This window comes from Cyanistes caeruleus, chromosome 2 (genome assembly GCF_971803275.1).
Source record: "Cyanistes caeruleus chromosome 2, bCyaCae1.hap1.1, whole genome shotgun sequence".
Lineage (NCBI taxonomy): Eukaryota > Metazoa > Chordata > Aves > Passeriformes > Paridae > Cyanistes > Cyanistes caeruleus.
In genome coordinates, this window is record NC_141702.1 from 82,964,637 (window position 1) to 82,985,410 (window position 20,774).

The following is a 20,774-nucleotide window of genomic DNA, read 5'->3' on the forward strand; positions in this document are numbered from 1 at the left end:
TTCCCTAATCTTCTTTAAATATTTGTTCATCTTTTATTCGTTTCCTGCAATCCTTTTTCATGTGTCCTACTTTCTTACAGTAGAAACACTCAGGAAGATCCTTTCGAGGAGGAGTTTCCTCCTTTTGAGATCCTTTTTGTTTTTTTAGGTATCGGTTTACCCTGTTTCTGTTCGTGTTTTTGAACTTCTTTTACTGCAGCCACTAATATTTTGGCTTGAAGTTTCTGTTTTTCGTCTTCTCTCCTCATATAAACCTTCTGAGCTTCCCTTAGAAGCTCTTGGAGACTCTTCTCCTGCCATCCATCAATTTTCTCAAGTTTCTTCCTAATGTCCTCCCATGATTTAGCCACAAACTGCGTTTTAAGCAGGACCTCCCCCACCGGAGAACTGGGATCAGTCCCGGAGTAAATCTGCAGACTTCTCCGCAACCTTTCTACCCATTCGGTAGGGGATTCCTCTTTTCCCTGACATTCCCCAAATACTTTGCTAATGTTCTGTCCTCTGGGGACCGCCTCTCTTATTCCTTGCACGATGATATTCCTCAAATCCATCATGCTTCTTCTCCCTTCTTCGGTCTGGGCGCTCCAACTCGGGCTCACGCTCGGCCACTTTTGGTCACCGGGTGTTCCCTGCGGGTGCCGCCTTTCCCAATCCCTGATGCCCGCCTGTTTAATCATCTCTCTCTCCTCCTGGCTAAACAGGGATCTCAGGATGGCCATGAGATCTTCGTAGGTGTAAATACTACTTCCTAGAAAATCGTCTAATCTTTCGGCCACTCCAAATGGGTCATCTAGCAGTCGCCCCATTTCTTTTTTGAATGCTCGTACATCCCCTGAGTTAAGGGGCACGTTTACAAATCCAATTACTCCGGGGGCGGTTGGCACTTCCCTGAGAGGGAACATTCGATGCCCATTTTCTGTCTCTCCCCATTCTCCATTCCCTATTTTTGATTTCCACCGAGTCCTGCTTGCAGGAGGGGAACTGGAGTTTGCGGGAGGGTTTCCCCTCATTGCTGGCGGGATGTCTGCCGCAGCTACGTGACTCAGAGGGTTCCCTTCTGATACTTTCGGTGGTCCCAGCTGTGGTGGCCGGACCGGGATTTGTGGAGGGGGTAAGCCCCATCCTTGCGCCAACACCGACTCCAAAGAGGGTGTGGTGACTGGGTTTTCTGCAGGTGGGGGGGTAGTGAGGGTTTCCAGCACTACTCCCGGTGGTTGAGGGGAGCGTGCTTCTGCCAGTTGCCCCATGGAACCCTCGGGTGCTGATGGTACTACTTGGTCCATCACCGGAGGCTCTACTGGCCCGCGGTATGGAGGGGGTAAGTGATCCAGGGGTTCCCAGGTCTCTGTCTTATGTTCGTTTTTCTGTTTCACTGGAAACAGCCGTACTTTGGTATTTAACCAGAGTTTGGCATATTCTTTCTCCTCGGCGTCTGACGAGACCTTTTTCTCTACGTGTGCGAGTAATTCTCTGCACGTCCATTTATCAAATGTCCCCAATACTGGCCAAGTGAGGCAGTTTCTCAATTCCTGTCCTCCCCAGATCTCGGCACAGTAATAAATCATTTTTGCCTTGGATTTTCCTCGTTTCTCGGGACAAATTTCCCAATTTCTCAACATCCATCCTAAAGGACTCTCTGGTGGGATGTCTAACATTTGTTTTGATTCCTCTGATGGGCTTTTCTCGTTATCTAGTTTCTGCATTCTACTTTTTCTCTGTCCCATTTTCTTACGATTCTTACCTGCTCTGCGTTGTGTTCGTCTTTCTTTTTCTTCGTCTGAAAGTCCTAGATCGCACCAATACTTACCTCTCGGTTAGCTGTACCGGGGTTTTCTTGATGTTCCGACTTTCTAAATCTTTTGGCTGAGAGAGTTTACCAGTTCCAGAGCTCGACTGGACGTCCCTTCCTCTCTCAGCCCCCTTTGATCGGTCCCCTGAGACTCCCTTTAGCCTCAGGCTTTACGAGTAAGGAAAGAGAGACCCTTTCACACAGAATCGCTTCCTTCGCGGCCGGCCAATTCCCTCGCGGGAGGATGGAAACGCGGCCTTGAAGTCCACACTCGCTTCGTGACCAGGTCACGTCTCTCACAAACTCGCCCGATCACCCGCTCAACCTCACAGTACTTACAGCAATTTCCTGCGAGGGCGTCTTTGTGCACGTATGACTTTTTATGAGCTACCAAGCCGCGGCTTTCCCGAAGGCTCCCGCCTTCCCGAGCTCTCTGGATCCGTTTCCCTTTTTATTATGGTTTTTCCTCAGCCTAAATTTGGTTCGGCAATCGGAGCGAACTGCGGAGGGTCTCTGCTCCCCAGGCCGCTGAAATCAGCGGGGGTACCCCCCTGGACAGCGAGATTATCCCACAGTTTCTTCCGATCCGAGTCACGGCACCAATCTGTTATAAATGCAACGGCAGATTAAAGATTAACAAAGATTAATTTATTATAAATTAATAAAGCAACAAACAGCGAGGAAAAAAACCACAATAAATGGATAGCGCAGCGCTGGGTGGACAGGGTCTATACGCAAGGTATAGGTGTTCCCAAATCCACGTCTGAGGGTTCTCTAGCCTGGGTTTTTATAGGGATTTTATGTCCTCAGGCTAGAATTCCAACCAGTTTCCATTCACCAAGTGTCCCTGATTGTCTGGTGAATGGATTTCCTGGCCTAGAACATTGAGTCAGTAAGTATCTGGGCAGAGTCTCCTCAAATGCAAAGTGAGTCTGTATGTATTTTAACATATTTCATCACAGCAGAATCGAGAGATCCGGGCTAGCGCCGATGGATATCTCGGAGGAGTAGTCTCTTCTTTGTATTTCTTGATTGAGTTTCTGTAGTATGGGTTTGGCGGGTGTGGTGTTCGATTCTGGCAACGACCATCTTCCTGGGGCTCGTCCCTTTTGTCTTGCTTGATGGTCTCCGGCCGAAATCGGCCGGGCGTTGCCTTTCTCTGGAGGTAGACTTTCAGGCTGGTTCTTTTGTTTCTATGATGGCCTGTGTCCTGTCCTTTCCTCCGAGTTGATGAGTCTGCTGAAGCCTGTTATCTGGGGGGGGTTCTTTTGCAATTCGTGATTTTTGGAAAAGGAATTCTACCTCGACCTGGAGGAGAATTCCTTATTCCATACTTTCATTTAGTTATAATTATACATACTTTATTTAAATTTCTTATTCCGAATTTTTATTTACCCAATTCTTTATTACAACAGGAACTGCATGTTCTGGGGTAAAGCTCCAAAGACCCAGGGGCGTGGTGAGCTTAACAATTCATAGGGGTACCTTGTGCTGGATATGGCGAAGAAGCTCCGAACATATGCAGATACCATGCATGACCCCACGTTAAGCACCAAAAGCTGTATTTGTCTTAGTTTAGGGCAAATTAGGGAGGAAAACTCCAAATGAGGATTTCCTCAGGGAAATGCCCCCCTCCACCCCTGGTCCGGGAAAGAGGAAAAAAACAGGGGAAAAAAAAATTCCTTGGAGAGAAGTGGAAAAAGCTGTTTATTTAACAGAAATTTAATAATATTAAATAATAAAACTTCTCGCTGTTCGATGGGATGGCAAGTCTAGGAAGAAAAGTCCTTTTCATGTGGTGTAGCTCGGCTCGCTCAGGTTCTTATCAGTCCCTCCAGCGCTGGAAAAGTGCCGAGGCCCAGGCCCCGGTGGGCCACAGGCGTGAGCTCCCGGGGTTTGGCTGGGTGTTCAGTGCAGAGCAGGCTTGCACAGATCTAAGAGGGAAGAAAAAAGGAAAAAAACAAAGGTCCAGGAAACTTCTCTACCTCAGCTAGCTAAAACTAACTAAAAACCAGAGAGAAGCTCTGTCCCGCTGTCTGTCCGTGCTGCAGACACCACAGTCCAGGAGCAGGATGTGTGGGAGTGATGTTTTTCCTCAACACACTGCGCGCTTCTTCTTCCCCCTCTCTTGCTCTCAAAGCCAGTCTTAAAGGTGCAGAACTTAATATATAACATAAACCAGATGACTGGGGATACCAGTATCATAAAGTCACCCAAGGACATACCTGAAGGCAGGGGTCCAATTGCAAATGCGAACCAGGGACATGACCTATTACGGAATGATCCCAGTAGCATCCTAATTTCCATCCTTTCAGTATCCTGTCTCCCAGGGCCTCAGGTTTATTCTCTCTGTGTCAGAAACCCAGTCCAAGGTATGATCTATTCCAGCTGATTTGTTTCCCAAAAGAGATGATGCAGGGCGGGTTCAAGACTTGCTGTTTTCCTGTGGAAGACAGCTGTCAGGTAGTGTGATAATCACTTTCAAAGCAATCCACTGTCAGCATCAGGGGAAGAGTTGGGAAGGGGTGCTAGTGAAAGGGGGGACTATGGATGCTTGATGTGAGAAATCAGGCAGTAAGCAGAGTGTCTGTATGAAACTAAGTCACTTAACTTTCTCACACTGGCCCGAGAAAGTATGGCCTGAAAAATGATGAGGACTCCAGACAGTCCTTAGAGAAGGAAAACAACCTTTGCAGGTGTTGTTTGTTACCTTGTTGTTTACTTCTAAGAAATGGTCAAGGGGTGTTGTTCCTAACAATGTTGTTCCAGATCAATGCTGGTGATGTGTTAGTTTCATGACCAATGAAAGCTTTACCTTTCTGGACCTTCTCAGAACTGTCTATAAAAGATCTGCAAGATCTGGAAAAATAAAAAGTGCTCTCTTTTGCAACTAAGGCTAGAGAGTCTGTGTTGTCATTTTGCTGTTCCTAATACATTGTGACAGGGGACTATCACAGAGAGATATTTAACTCATAGAGATCTGTGGAGTCCAAAACCAATCTGACAATCTCATGCAAGAATGGGCCTGTCACCCTGAAAATTAAGCCCTCTGATAATATTTTCATAGTTTTATTTTCCCATTGAGAGGAATGATGGGTTTGTCTTTAAAAACAAGCTGTGGGTCTGCTGATAAGATGCAGCTATCAGTGAAAGACAACAGAAACAATGGGATGGATTCCACTAAAAGATCAAAGAGGCACTGAAAGAGTATCATGAATTCCACAAAAGTTAAGAATTAAGAAGGGATTATGCGGGGGGGGGGGGGGGGGGGGGGGGGGAGGGGGAAGGTATCCCAGGTATCAGGCATCCCGGGAAGCCTGTACCTCTCAAGTACCTCAGCCTATGGGGAAAGAGAGAAGGGACAAGCGGCCGGGAATTAGGATAAAACGGAGGCTGCGCCCTCCAAAAATTTGAGAGACCCCAGGGGAATGCCCCATGGCCTCTCCCTTTATTCGAATAAAGTAAAAGGACTCTTCTGTCTTCTTTTTGGATATAAACCTCTGGTGTTCGTGGATTAATTTTCCTGACACCATGAAAGTCCTATAAGTTGTTTGTCACATTCCTTCTAAGAAACGTCTTTTGATGGATGTTTCTCATGACCGGTGTGCTTGGGAAGGTGGTAACTTAATTATCCAATCCCTGGTCAGTGTTGAGAATCTATAAATACTGGAGTCAGAGAATAAAGGCACTGTTTTTTCTGTTCTGATACTGAGGTGTTTGTGTGAATCATTTTGTGTCCTGTAGTGACGCTTGCCCCTGGACATGAATGGCAGACCTTTTTCAGGGGAAAAAATTCTCAACCCACGCCCCGCCCCCCCCTCCCCCCAGGTTCCCAGTGTCTTATCACCCTTTCTGTAGAGAAATTTCTCCAGCTATCCAACCTGAACCTCCCCTTGCGCAACCTGAGGCTGTGTCCTCTTGTCCTGGCACTGGTTGCCAGGGAGAAGAGGTCGATCCCTGCCTGGCTACAGCCTCCTGTTGGGAGTTGTAGAGAGCGATAAGGCCTTCCCTGAGCCTCCTCTTCTTCAGTCTGAACACTTCCACCTTCCGCTACGCTACACGATCGATAAAGATTTTTAGATCCATATATAAACAACTATGAAGTCTGTGTAGCGCTTTACGTAGAATTCCGGTGTTTTCAGCCGGGGCCGGGGGTGCCCAGCACCCGCCTGCTAGAACCGGCCCGTGGGGTGCGCGTGCTCTGTGCGTCACAGCCGCGCGCCGGCGGCCAGGGAGGCCCCGCGCGAGGGGCGGGCCGGGGGCGGTGACGCCGCCGCGTCGGAGCGGGGAAACGAAAGCGGCGGCCGTGGGCTCGCGTCCTGCCCTCGCCGCGCCCTGGGAGCCGGAGCCCTTCGGAGCCGGAGCCTTTCGGAGCCGGACGTGGCCACCCACCTGCCCCGCTTACGCCGTGAGTGCTGCCCGCTCCAGCACGGCGCTGTCCGGCGACCCTGGTCGTGTGTGGGTCAGGGCGGGGTGCGGCCGCCGTCTGCTCCCGCCGTCTGCCCTCCGCCCGCCCTCCGCCTGCGGGGGGGTCTCGGCTCGGCCTCTGGGACCGAGGACTGTGCGGCGGGCGGTGCGACAGGGGTGAGAGGCAGAGAAGGGCAGCGAAGCTGGTCAAGGATCTGGAGGGTAAGTTCTGTGAGGATCGGCTGAGGGAGCTGGGGGTGTTTAGCCTGGAGAAGATGAGGTTCAGGGGAGATCATATCGTTCTCTACAACCACCTGAAAGGAGGGTGTAGCCAGGAGGGGATCGGCCCCTTCTCCCGGGTAACCAGGACAAGAGGAGACAGCCTCAGGCTGCGCGCGGGGAGGTGTAGGCTGGACAGCTGGAGAAATTCCTCTACAGCAAGGGTATTTCGACATTGGAATGTGCTACCCGGAGAGATGGTGGAGTCACCATCCCTGGAGGTGTTCAAGGAAAGACTGGACATGGCACTCAGTGCCACGGTCTAGTGCCCATGGTGGTGTTCAGTCACGGGTTGGACTTGATAACTTCAGAGGTCTTTTCTAACTTGAGATTGGAATGATTCTGTGAGAGACCGGTGGTTCGGTGCAAGGGGGCTGTGGGGATGTGGAAGGGCTTTCCCTTGCAGCTGCGGGGCTCCTGAGGGATTGGGTGTCCCTAACTTGCACCTAATTTTGCATAGTTTGAAATTTGTCAGGAAGGCAGGCATGCTGAGGCACCCTTAGTGGGGTTTGGATGGTGTGGGTCTCAATAGGGAGCTGGTAGGGGGGAGCTGAGAGTGTGTTGGTCCCTCATTAAGCTCTCTCAGAAAAAATAGAAAATGGCTGGTTTGTTAGAGATAAACAAGGGAAAAAAAAACCCCAAAACCCCCAATTGAAGCAAGAGCAGATAAAGGTGAGTTGTCTGTAATAGAATTTCCGGTGGAAGGGAGAAGATTTTTTAGCCATAGTGCAGTGAGCCTGTGGGATCATTTTGCAGTTGTGGGCATAAAGAAAGGATTTGGCCTTAAGCTGCCTTGTATGTGTTTGTGAAAATAAGTTTCATAACTAAAGGTTTGAATTGGTGACCTGGGACATCTTTTATAACCCAACAATCCTATATGGAATAATAAGCACTAATCAAGGTTCAGTTTCTTTTTTTTTTTTTTTCCTTTCCAGTAGCAGGGAGGTTTTAACTGGTGTGTTAAGCATTTTTCCCTTTACATTTTTACCTGCTTTCCCTTTCCTTGCTTCTTGTCTTCTGCAAGCCTTCCAAGCTGGCTTTTATTAATTCTATCTTAGGCAGTAGACCTTTCTCTGGGTTTATGCAAAATTATCAGCCACATGCAGAAGCTGTGGCAAGGATATCTTGCCAGTGATTCCTGGTGAAAAATACAACCACACACACATGAATTTTGTCAAATGAATTAAGATTTGCAGAGGTGAGGTCGGAGTCATTTGGAGTCTCATGAGAAATTGCTTCTGCCTTGCATATTCTCCATTAGATTGAACTGACATTTTTTCAGTCTGGTTGGATAAAATGAACCTTTGAATCAGTAGTAGTAATGAACTGCCATATATTTAAGTTATCTAAGTGTCTATATCTGGGTTGACTTAATCTACTTGCATTTGGGGATAAGTAGGTTGTAGAAGTGATTTGAAATTCATCAGTTATAGGGAAATTTCCATATCAGTTTCCTGTTTGATTAGTTAGACTAGGTGTTTAAAAAGGCGGTTCAAAAGAAGCTAAGACTGTTACCTAAAGACATTTATGTTGAGAAGCCTAGTACTTACCATGAGTTAACAGCTTAACATGATCTATGCCACCATACTGATGTGCATTACAGAAAGTTAACTTGCTTAATGTTTTCCAGGTGTGATCTTCTTCTTTTAGCATTTTGGGAAAACATGAAGAGAAGGACAGAACCCGAATTTAGCAGCCCCCAAAATAAGCAGAAGAAGAGGCTGGAAGACTTGGGATTAACCCTGAGTTCTACTTCAGATGATGAAAATCAATTTAGTAATCATACTACTCAAGGTAAGGTTGGAGATCTGGAATGTGCTGCTGCAGGGGATATAAAATAATTACCAGGAATTGAACCACATCTCCTAAGTCCTAATTGATAGCCTGAATTTCAAGGGTATGCTCTCTCTTTAGGGAAAAAAGCTACATTATTTCTTTTCACAACCTTGGATTGGTGTGAATTCATTTAAGTTTTTTTTAAAATGTTAGGTAAACCTTTTCATCTGGGAATTCAGATGTATGAATTCAGATGTAGAAAATTGAATTTGAGGTAGATGACATGTGCATGATCCAAAGCTCTAAACATTGTTGTCATATTGATCTTTTCAGTCTCAGCAGTTATTTCTGGTTTGGAAGCTCTCAGTACTGAGGTGTTGTGGGTGTTACGCCATAAAAAAGCATCATAATCATATTTTTGTTTAAAAAGGAAGAAAAAAATCAGTAGTCTTATCACATTTCTGCGGATGGGAGAAATTGAGATGAATACAAAGGGGCCAGTTGGTTGGGATCTCTACTTTGCAGGACCGTCTCTTATGCTGGCTCAGTGTGATTTTTCCAGGAGAGAGCAGAGTTGTGGGACCTCACAGGTGTTTCTTTTCAGAAAGATCTATTTCAGAGTTGAATAATTGCCTGCTTTTTCTTGGAGTGTGCTTTCTAGGCTGGAGTTGGGATATACCACAGATGAGGCACATGACCTACATAATTGGTATTGCTCATGTGGGACACTTTAAACTCTCTCAGGATGGTACTTCAGGTTGCCTGACTGTCATGCCTGCTACATCAGTCTTAGGATTTCTCCTGGTCATGAAGTGTTCAAGTGCCTGAACACATAAAGGAGCCTTCCCTTGTGAAAATGGAAGGGGGTGTGTATGGAAGATGAGTGGGCTGGTTTGGGAACAGTTGTAGTTGCAGGGTATACCTGTCTGTGTATATCTGTCTGACAAGGCTCAAGGTGAGTGAGGAGGCCAGAGGTGCAGAATATGAGAGCTGGGGTAGGGAATGCTCTGTGCACTCAGAGCTGAGCTAAAAAATTCAAACTGATGATTTTTTCATGTTTCCCCCCTTTTGATTATTGAATTCATATGAGTCAAAATAGGCTGTGAGCCTTAGTGTTTAAGTAACAAATTTATATAGTTCAAGGACAATATTTTGGGTAGAGATAATTGTGTTGTAGTCTTATTACACTCATTGTGGTTTCTAATGAAAGAAGGGAGGTTGAGGAAAGAAGTGGTGTGAAATTTAATCTCAGCTGAGCATGGCTTAGCAAATCTTAAAAACTAGAAGAGTTGTAAAGGGACTCCATTGAAATGTATGCAGTTGGTAATTGTGTTTAAGGCACTTTATGAGTCTCTAGAAAAGACACAGCTCAAAAGCAGTTAGCAGAGTTAACTGAAGCTGTGTACCAAAGAAGCAGAAAGCAGTAGCTGACCCTAAAGCAAAAATCCTTTGTGTGTTCTTATCTAAAAGCTCTGTGAAAGAGACAAATGTATCTTGTGTGATAGATATTTGAAAATCAAGATGGGTATAGAATGTTGCAACACAAGTTGAAGCAGTCTTTATTGTCTGGAGCTGGAAGCCTCAAATGTTGATACTGTAGAACTCTAGTGTAGTTGTTATGTGGGGACACAAGTCCTGAATCTTAAAAGCTGATTGCTCAGCAACAAACACTGAGGACACATGGAAAGGGTTTTAACTACAGTTGTATATTTTACTGTGGTGACTTTCATTTTTACTTCACTTTCTTGTAATGGCCTTTTTTTGCTGATTTTTCAGTTGTTTCCTGTTACTTCACTGATGCTCAGTTTCCCAGAACAGGAAAATACAGAGATCTGTGAGTTGAGAGAAATAGTCTGTGTTTTTTCTTAAATTAGACAAATGTAAGAAAAGTTCAGTCCTTCTTTTCAAGTACTATAATATCTTTGGGGGTTTTCTTAACACTTCTGTGGAGCTAAATTATTCCTTCTTAAGAGATAAACAGAAAAAGATCAACTCTGCAAGCAATCTTCTGTTTCATGTCAGGGCAACTTTTGTAGTTCAGCTTCCTCTAGTTGTACAAAGCAGCACAAAATGATTTCTAGCACTCAGCAAACAAGGGAGCTCAGGAGACAGAGGGCCAACAGAGAGCATGGCTGTGCTTGCTGTGGACTGCTGCTTCTGTAGGTTGTATGAATTAGCTATAGTAAGAAACTTGTGCCACTACTTCATCCTCATAGTGATATTACCCCAGGAAAAACAGAAGGACTCATTGGGTTGTAGGGCCTCCCTTGGCACCCAGCTGATACAGAGCAGGCTGAGAAAAGTGAGACTACCATGATTCCTGCCCAGATCCCAGTTACATCCTGTCTGAAGTGAGTAGGTTTGGGCATCTCCCAGCTGGAGAGCAGCAGTGGGGACTATACAGCTCTTACAGGCCTAGGTTCTTACCAACTAGTAGATCGCAAGGTGGAACTAGGCATAGACAGAGCTTCTTTATGTGGTGCCCATGAAGGTTCTGGTGCACTAGGTTCTGGTGAGAAAGGTTTATTTTGAGTGCTTGCTGTATATGTTGATACTTACTACCTTAAATGAACCACTGACTTGATTAAGTTCTTCCTCAAACCTCTCTCAAGGTATTTTTAAAAAGATTGGTGTCTTCTGACCTTATCTTTCACTTCAGTTTGTATGTATCAGTGAATGCTAGAGGTGAAAAACACTCTTATTTGCTGTAGTAAACTTGAGGATCCTTGCTTTTTAATTGGTTAGTGGGGATAAAACTGAAGTAAAATAAATTTAACTTTCTCTCCTTTCTGCAGTATTGGCTATTTGGTAGATGCCTGTGTACTTGATGTCAGTTTTTGGCTAAGTCAGGGATGGATTTACACTTGTAGTTAAGTACGATATGGAAGAAAATTCATACATTCATCAAGGTTGTTGAGAGTTAGGTGTCCTTTTTTATTTTTTTGTTGTTGTTCTGGCCTGCCCGTTAGTTAGTAATTTTTACCCATTAGTTGCCAAGACAACCTAACTGTGGATATTTAGTAGGTGCTCAACAAAGAACAAAGAGTGGCCAGGCCCGGGGGGAAGGGGGCAGGAAAGGAGGGTGGGGACAGTTTTTGGCTGGCTTTCTTTGGCTTCGGGGGAAAGGCATTCGTTTTCTGGGTCGTGGAGCTGCTGCGGGAGAGAGAAGGGAATTTCGCCATCACCCAGATGGAGCTGCTGCTTCTTCTGCGTCTTCTTCCCTCTTTGTTGGTTGGCCTCACACCCCCGTCCTGCCAGGACGTGTGGCAGTGCCAGGCACTGCCGCGGAGCTGCTGATACACCTCATCCACCAACCCAGGATCCCAGCTCATTCCTGCTGTTCCAGCCGACTGTTCCTCAGAGCCCTGCAGGAGCACTGGGACTGCCCGCCCGAGGGGCTTTGTGAAACAAAGCCTCTCCTCCATCCCGTCTCAGCCGAAAAGGCTGTCCCGGGGTCCCCATTTCTGTTTTCTTGATAATGCTGTAGTTATTGTTGTTTGTTTGCCTGGTTATACTAGTAAAGAACTGTTATTCCTATCCCCAGATCTCTGCCTGAAAGCCCCTTGATTTCAAAATTATAATAATTTGGAGGGAGGGGGGCCTACATTCTTTCATCCCAAGGGAGGCTCCTGCCCTCCCTAGCAGACACCTGTCTTCTAGAACCAAGACAGATTTTGGCGCCCACCCATGGAACACTGAAAGAAAAAGGGCATAAAAGGAATAACAGTTCTTAAATAACCTAAGTTTTGTGTGCTGGATTTAGAAACCTTGTTAGGTAGAACCATGTTGTTTAGCTTACCCAGGTTCCGGGGGCATGTGGTCACAGCTGTATTTCTCCTATTTGCTGTACATTACCTAAATATGGGTCCTATAACTAAGGCTACTGTGGCTATTATCCAGTTTGTTTTGTGGATTGATAAGGTGAGGAATTCATGGATGTTTAATGTCCTCTGAACAGCAGGCTCATGGATTCAGAGCTGTCACTAACTGGATGGTTTTTGGGTTACTTTAATAATGGTACCTACTGGGAGAAAAAGACAGCTGGGGAAATTTTCTCCCAACCTTTCACCCAGTTCCTTGGGCCTACCCTGCCAGTTTTTAAAGGGTTAAAATCTTCTCTGGATGCTAATGACATCATATAGTGTCTGGTGTTGCTGATAGGCCTGTTCTACTTAGCCTTCAGAGACAAAAGGAAAGAGACTGGGGATGCTACTCCAGAACCTGGCACAGCCCCAGAGATGGGGGTGCTGCTCCGGAGCCTGCCCCTGCCCCACAGCCCACCTGTCGTGGTTTTAAACCAATAACTAAGAAAATTACTTATTTCTTGCTGTGAGATATGGATTAGAACAAGAGCAAAACAGGCATAAAACTTAAAAGGAAAAAAAAAGAAAGTTTATTGACAAACTACAATAATAAGAACACCAGAATAAACTTCCAGAAAAAACCTTTTCATCCCCTGTCTACCCACTATTCCCTTGTTCACATGACAACAGAGACAAAAACTTTGGAAATTTGATGGTTAAAACAGTCCCAATTCTTGCTACAGTCTTTTCACCAGTCTCTATAGAGAAACAGAAATTTCTTCCTGTTAATTTATGGAGTTTCTCACAAGAAAACTATTTTTGTTACAGTTTTCTATTGCCCTAATGTTAGCTGCCAAGAGCTGCTATTATTAGAGTTCACTCCTCCCATTTTCACATCACTCTGAAGTGTGTATGGGCTATGAGTCTAGAGATAGCATTTTTAAGTTATTCAAAGGCAAAAAAAGTCTTCTTCATCTGTTTCTGTGAGCTTCACCAGAAAACAGTTTTCTCATTGCCTCTCAAGGCTTCAAATCTCCCAGCACTTCACTATACCATAATTACTCTACTTTTTATTCAGATTTACGCTTTGAACACTTTATTCCTCTCTAGATCCTGTATCATGAATTAAAGGAGTTATTTTCAGGACTTCTTTGTCCATCTCCATAGTTTTAACAGAAAGATATTTCAGCTTAATTAAAGCATCTTCTTAATTCTCTACCTTTCCTGAAGCTTCTTTTCTTTCCTGTCACTGGTAGTTTATAAAGTCTCTTTTCATGTTGATCTCTCTCTCTCTCTCTCTCTCTCTGGATAAAAAGATTAATCCGCAAGTCTCATCTGGGTAATGAAAGAGTTAAAATCTTGCCCAGGCTTTTTGTAGATGGTTCGGAGATCTCTGCCGAACAGGAGCTGGAGCCGTCTGCGATAGAAAGTCCTTCATAGCTGCTCTGGAGAGTGTAGTCGCTGCTCCAGCCCTCTGCAAGTCCAGGGCCTCTCTCTTTCTTCACTGGGCAGTTTCTAGTGAATTAGTTACAGCAAAACCTGCAGCCGAGCCAGAGATCGGCTCGGCCCGGCCCAGGCCCAAGGAAACTTTTCACAGGCCCCCCCCCCATCTCCCGGCCGGGAGACGGGGCAGGCCCGGCCCCATCCCCGCCCGGCCGCATGGCCTGGGCAGGGAACGGGAGACCTGGAGCTCCGCCACCCTTCAAGCCAGGAATCAAAAAGAACCCAGAGAGCTCTGCTTTTACACTTTAAGGTAGGGTTCACAAGTTGATCCTACTTTTCAATGGCCTAAACTGTTGTCAATTCTCAGCAATGACCGATAATTGGTCAGGAGAAAAGACTCCAGGTAGTTCCCAGCAACTCCAACTCCCTTAAAGGTAAAGTAACTCCATGACACCACCTCAGAAATGAACCACCCAGAGTGGGTGGGGGTTCTGGTGAAGGAGATATGTGAGATGAGCCAGAAGATAGAGTGCATTTCCTCAGCTGCTGGGAAACCCTCCCCCTGCCTCAAAGAGGGAGAGTCTGATGGTGCAGCAGTGGAACCCACAGATGTTACAACCGTCCAGGTTCCAGCTGAACCACAAGGGCAGTCACAGCCAGCAGCAGTTGCCCCTGTGGAAACGAGGAAGTCTAAGATGAAATCACAGCACCCTGTTGATAAGGATAAGAAAGGAGGGCCCTCACAACCCACAGGGGAGCCAGAAGTTGAAATCATCACTGAGTCTCTGACATATGACTGTCTCCGTAGTTTGCAAAAAGACATTGTGAGGCGGGGGCGTGAGGCTTATACAGCCTAGTTACTTTGGGTCTGGGACCTTGTGGGTACAGGCGTGCAGCTGGATGGTGATGAGGCAAGGAATGTGGGACCCTTGACCCAGGACTCATGTGTGAATCAGGTATTCGTCAGGGAGCCAGGGCCCCTTTCCCTCTGGGAGCGGCTTTTGATGAGTGTAAGAGAGAGGTTTGTCCACAGAGAGAGAATGGAAGAGCACTATCATAGAAGGGACTGGAAAACCATTGAGGAAGGGATCCAACAGCTGAGAGAAGTGGCGATATTAGAGGTCCTTTTTGGGAGGGGTGGACAGCATGATAATGACCTCGACAAAGTCAGGTGCACTGGGCAGATGTTGTGGAGTCTGGCAAATCTAGGGCCACATGAATACACCAGCTTCATTGCAACGATTAATGCTGATAACAACCGAGAGATGGTGGGTTCTGTTGCCACCAGGCTTAGAAATTTCAACAGTATGGTCCATGGCCCGCTGCAGGCTTGGGTTTCTGTTGTGATTAAGGAACTCAAAGAGAAGATGAGGGAAATAAGGGAAGAGATGAGGAAGAGCAGTTTCCATATGGCACCAGTGCGAGTCACAAGCCTGAAACTCCAAGCCCAGTGTCCCCCAGCTAGAGAGATAGGGTACACCCCACGAGCTGAGCTGTGGTTGTTTCTACGTGACCATGGAGAAGACATGGGAAAATGGGATGAGAAACCCACTTCTGCCCTGGCAGCACAAGTGCGTCAACTCAGGCAGGGAACCAGTAACCAGAAAGGTTCCACTAAAGTGAAGGTAGCCTCGACCTCCCATGACCAAACTGCCAGATATTACAGAAAAGAGGATGATCCCCTTGAAGGAACCTCTAGCATGTTTGCCCAAGGAGGAGAGGATGACCAGTGCTAGAGGGGCCCTGCCTCTAGCCAGGAAGAGGCATGGGAAAACCGGGTCTTTTGGACGGTGTGGATCCGATGGCCTGGCACATCAGAGCCACAAAAATACGAAGCTTTAGTTGATACTGGTGCACAGTGTACCCTAATGCCATCAGGACATGTGGGGGAAGAACCTGTTTCCATTGCTGGGGTGATGGGGGGATCGCAGCAATTGACTCTGTTGGAAGCCGAGGTGAGCCTGACTGGGAAGGAGTGGCAGAAACATCCCATTGTGACTGGCCCAGAGGCCCTGTGTATTCTGGGCATGGGCTTCCTTCAGAATGGCTATTACAAAGACCCAAAGGGACTCAGGTGGGCTTTTGGATTAGCTGCTGTGGAGGCGGAGGACATTAAGCAATTGAATACCTTACCTGGACTATCAGAGAACCCATCTGCAGTAGGACTCTTGAAAGTGGAAGAACAGCAAGTACCAATTGCCACCTCGACAGTGCACCACTGGCAGTATAGGACAAATCGAGATGCTGTGATCCCCATCCACAAGATGATCCGAGAGCTGGAGAGCCAAGGGGTGGTCAGCAAAACCCACTCACCCTTCAACAGCCCCATCTGGCCTGTGCACAAGTCTGACAGAGAATGGAGACTGACTGTCGACTATTGTGCATTGAATGAAGTGAGTCCACCTCTGAGTGCTGCCATGCCGGACATGCTGGAGCTCCAGTACGAGCTGGAGTCCAAAGCAGCGAAGTGGTATGCCACTACTGACATTGCTAATGCATTTTTCTCCATTCCCCTGGCAGCAGAATGCAGGCCTCAGTTTGCCTTCACGTGGAGGGGAGTGCAGTACACCTGGAACCGACTGCCCCAGGGGTGGAAGCACAGCCCCACCATCTGCCATGGACTGATCCAGGCTGCCCTGGAAAAGGGTGAGGCTCCAGAACATCTGCAGTACATTGATGGCATCATTGTGTGGGGGAACACAGCAGTGGAAGTATTTGAGAAAGGAGAAAAGATCATCCAGATTCTGCTAGAAGCCGGCTTTGCCATCAAGAAGAACAAAGTCAAAGGACCTGCTCGAGAGATCCAGTTCCTGGGAGTAAAGTGGCAAGATGGACGGCGTCAGATTCCCACTGAAGTCATCAGTAAGATCACTGCAATGTCTCCACCCACCAGCAAGAAGGAAACGCAAGCTTTCCTAGGTGCCATAGGTTTTTGGAGGATGCACATTCCTGAGTACAGCCAGATCGTGAGCCCTCTACCTGGTTACCCGAAAAAAGAATGATTTCCACTGGGGCCCTGAACAACAACAAGCCTTTGCTCAGATCAAACAAGAGATCGCTCATGCAGTAGCCCTTGGCCCAGTCAGAACAGGACCAGACATGAAGAACGTGCTCTACTCTGCAGCCGGGAACAATGGCTTGTCCTGGAGCCTTTGGCAGAAAGTGCCTGGGGAGACTCAAGGCCGACCACTGGGATTCTGGAGCCAAAGCTACAGAGGGTCCGAAGCCAACTACACTCCCACAGAGAAGGAAATCTTAGCTGTCTATGAAGGAGTTCAAGCCGCCTCAGAAGTGATTGGCACAGAAGCACAACTCCTCCTGGCACCCCAACTACCAGTGCTGGGGTAGATGTTTAAAGGAAAGGTTCCTGCTACCCACCACGCCACTGACGCTACACAGAGCAAGTGGATCGCCCTCATCACGCAGCACGCCCATATTGGAAACCCAAATCGCCCTGGGATTTTGGAGATAATTACAAACTGGCCAGAAGGTGAAAACTTTGGTCTCACTGATGAAGAAGAGCAGGAAGAAGGGACACGGGCTGAAGAAGCTCCACCGTACAACCAACTGCCAGCAGAAGAAACATGCTATGTTCTGTTCACTGATGGTTCCTGTCGCATCGTAGGGATGAACCGGAAGTGGAAAGCAGCCGTATGGAGCCCCACACAACAAGTCGCAGAGGCCACTGAAGGAGAAGGTGGATCAAGCCAACTTGCTGAACTCAAAGCTGTTCAACTAGCCCTGGACATTGCTGAAAGAGAGAAGTGGCCAAAGCTCTACCTCTACACTGATTCATGGATGGTAGCTAATGCTCTGTGGCGATGGCTGGAAAGGTGGAAAAGGGCCAATTGGCAACGCAGAGGAAAGCAAATCTGGGCTGCTGCTGAGTGGAAAGACATCGCCACCAGGGTAGAGAAACTGTCTGTGAGGGTCTGTCATGTAGATGCCCATGTTCCAAAGAGTAGGGCTAATGAAGAGCACCGAAACAATGAGCAGGTGGATCAGGCTGCAAAGATAGAGGTGTCAAAGACAGACTTAGATTGGCAACACAAGGGAGAGTTGTTCCTAGCTCGATGGGCCTATGATGCCTCAGGTCATCAGGGTAGAGATGCCACCTATAAGTGGGCACAAGACCGAGGGGTGGATTTAACCATGGACAGCATTTCTCAGGTTATTCATGACTGTGAGACATGTGCCACGATCAAACAGGCCGAGTGGTTGAAGCCGCTATTGTACGTTGGGCGTTGGTCGAAATATAAGTATGGGGAAGCCTGGCAGATTGACTACATCACACTGCCCCAAACCCGCCAAGGCAAGCGCTACGTGCTCACGATGGTAGAAGCCACCACTGGATGGTTGGAAGCCTACCCTGTGCCTCATGCCACTGCCCGGAACACCATCCTGGGACTTGAAAAGCAGGTCCTTTGGAGGCATGGTACCCCTGAGAGGATTGAGTCAGACAATGGGACTCACTTCCAGAACAGCCTTATAAACACCTGGGCTAGGGAACATGGCATCAAGTGGGTGTACCATATCCCCTACCATGCACCCACTGCTGGAAAAGTTGAACGGTGCAATGGCCTGCTTAAAACCAGCTTGAAGGCACTGGGTGGGGGAACTTTCAAGAACTGGGAGATTAATTTAGCAAAGGCCACATGGTTAGTGAACACCCGAGGTTCCACTAACCGAGCAGGCCCTGCCCAATCTGAGCTCTTTAGAACGACAGACGGAGATAAGGTTCCAGTGGTACATATGAGAGGTATGCTGGGAAAAACTGGGTTAATTCTGCCTCCAGCAAAGACAATCCAATCCGTGGGGTTGTCTTTGCTCAAGGACCGGGTTGCACTTGGTGTGTGATGCAAAAAGATGGAGAGACCCGGTGCATACCCCAAGGGGACCTGGTTTTAGGGTGAACTACCCATGACACTGTGCTTGTATCTGTATCTCCATGTACATATGTATATAGTTAAAGTAGTGTGTGTTTGTGTATAATTTGAAGGTTTAATATTTAATGTAACATTTTGGTATGGGAAAAAATTCGGGGTGGATAGTGTTGAGAGTTAGGTGTCCTCCTTTTTTTTTTTTTTTTGTTTTTTTTTTGTTGTTGTTGTTGTTCTGGCAGGCCCGTGGAATTTGTACCCATTAGATAACCTAGCTGTGGATATTTAGTGGGTGCTCGACAAAGGACAAAGAGTGGGCAGGCCCAGGGGGGGAAGGGGGCAGGAAAATAGGGTGGGGATAGTTTTTGGCTGGCTTTCTTTGGCTTCGGGGGAAAGACATTCGTTTTCTGGGTCATGGAGCTGCTGTGGGAGAGAGAAGGGAATTTCGCCATCACCCAGATGGAGCTGCTGCTTCTTCTCCTTCTCCCTTCTTTGTTGGTGGCCTCGCACCCCCTGCCCTGCCGGGACGTGTGGCAGTGCCAGGCACCGCCACGGAGCTCCTGATCCACCTCATCCACCAGCCCAGGATCTCAGCTCATTCCTGCTGTTCCAGCCGACTGTTCCTCAGAGCCCCGCAGGAGCACTGGGACTGCCCGCCCGAGGGGGTTGTGAAAACAAAGCCTCTCCTCCATCCCGTCTCGGCCAAGAAAGCTGTCCCGGGGTCCCTGGTTCTGTTTTCTTGTTATTGCTGTAGTTATTGTTGTTTGTTTGCCTGGCTATACTGGTAAAGAACTGTTACTCCTATCCCCAGATCTCTGCCTGAAAGCCCCTTGATTTCAAAGTTATAATAATTTGGAGGGAGGGGGGCCTACATTCTTTCATCCCAAGTGGGGCTCCTGCCCTCCCTAGCAGACACCTGTCTTCTAGAACCAAGACAAAGGTGTTATTGTCACTGTTCTCAGGAAAGAATCCCTTTGGACCTTCTCAGTTCCTCGGGATCATTGCAAAGGTCAGGAATACCACAGTACTATTGTGGTTGTGCTGTGGTGCTCTGCTGGCATGATGGGATTTGCCCAGCCCTTTGTAGGGCCTGGAATCCATGGGATCAGAGAGGCTGTATGTGTCCCTGAGGCAACAGGGAAGATAACACGCCCTGTGCAACCAACACTTAGTTACATTACACCTGCATGCTTCCTGTAACACATTTGAGATGTTGAAGTGTCCTCTGTGTATGTGTGTGTTCAGAGGATTTAATGAATTTAATATGTTCTCGTGATTACTGAGATGTCTTTCTCCTATTCTTTTTTTATTTTCATTCTCACTTTTTCATTTGGTTTCAGAGTCTTCCAGTAGCACCAGTGGGTCTGACAGTGAGAGTGATGAAAAAAGACCAGTCTTCAGCAATGAGTTCAAACAAGACTCTCTTGTGGAGGGTACTTCATCTCGTTACTCAATGTATAACAGTGTCTCCCAAAGGCTTATGGTAGGTCAAAATAGTTTTCGACCAAAATATTACGAACTGATGAAGTGGAAATTATTATAACCAGTTTATTATTAAAAATACTTTTATTCTGATCCTCTTTGTAGCAGGGTTCTCTGTCTTTTATTTCCTTACTGTCTTGTACACACATGAAATTGACTGCATCCCCGCTTTTTGTTATTGTTTTCTTTCTGCTAAAATTTACTGAGAGAAACTGAAAAACTAGAAGATAATGAACATAGTTCTTTTAACCTAAGGGAAGTTCTTTTAACCTAAGGGATGTGTATGTGTTTCAGGACCAGTGTCTTGCATTCCTCCTCTGAGTTTTATGTGAAGTTTTAACTGATGCTTGAAATGCATGTGAATGCATGTTCACAACAAAGAATGTCATCACAACATGAATTATTTCCTACACCAGCTTTTTTTTTTTTTAATGAACCATCTATGCTTACTGAACCCTGTGATGAATGGCTCCAGGCTCCTCACTACTTTTCTCTCTGGGCAGGCTGTTCCTGTATTACTGAACGTTTTGTAATTTGTTGTCATCTCAAACATCATTCTTCAGATCTAGTTTTTTTGTGTCCTGTCTCAGTGAACTCACTTGAAAGTCCTGAAAGCTACAATTGAGATTATAAATGCTCACTGCCTTAAGGGTGATCTGCCATTTTCCCCACTACTCTTTGACCTTAGCAGTAGTACATAAACTCAAGTCCACTTGCCTCAGAGTGCTCCCTGTGCTCCCTTTATAGGCCAAGATGGGCTTCCGGGAAGGAGAAGGTCTGGGAAAATACGGCCAAGGCAGGAAGGATATTGTTGAGGCCTCCAATCAAAAAGGAAGGAGAGGCTTTGGCCTGACCCTCAAAGGATTTGAAGGGGAGCTTAATATTGATTGGCAGGATGAGCCAGAGGTAAGTACT

The 20,774-nt window shown here is 46.8% G+C and overlaps 1 protein-coding gene across 2 annotated transcripts in view; it reads left to right on the forward strand.

Annotated features, from left to right (window-relative positions):
• Positions 1-5,963: 5,963 nt before the first annotated feature.
• CMTR1 (cap methyltransferase 1) overlaps positions 5,964-20,774 on the forward strand; it is a 35,890-nt gene continuing 21,079 nt past the window's right edge. Inside the window, exons 1-4 of one of the 2 annotated variants that reach the window (XM_023924415.2) lie at positions 5,964-6,418; positions 8,106-8,269; positions 19,718-19,860; positions 20,607-20,765. In XM_023924415.2, coding sequence (XP_023780183.2) covers positions 8,140-8,269; positions 19,718-19,860; positions 20,607-20,765 — 432 coding nt within the window. In that variant the 5' untranslated portion in view covers positions 5,964-6,418; positions 8,106-8,139. The remainder of the gene's footprint in view (positions 6,419-8,105; positions 8,270-19,717; positions 19,861-20,606; positions 20,766-20,774) is intronic. The other variant, XM_023924416.2, reaches the window with a different exon arrangement.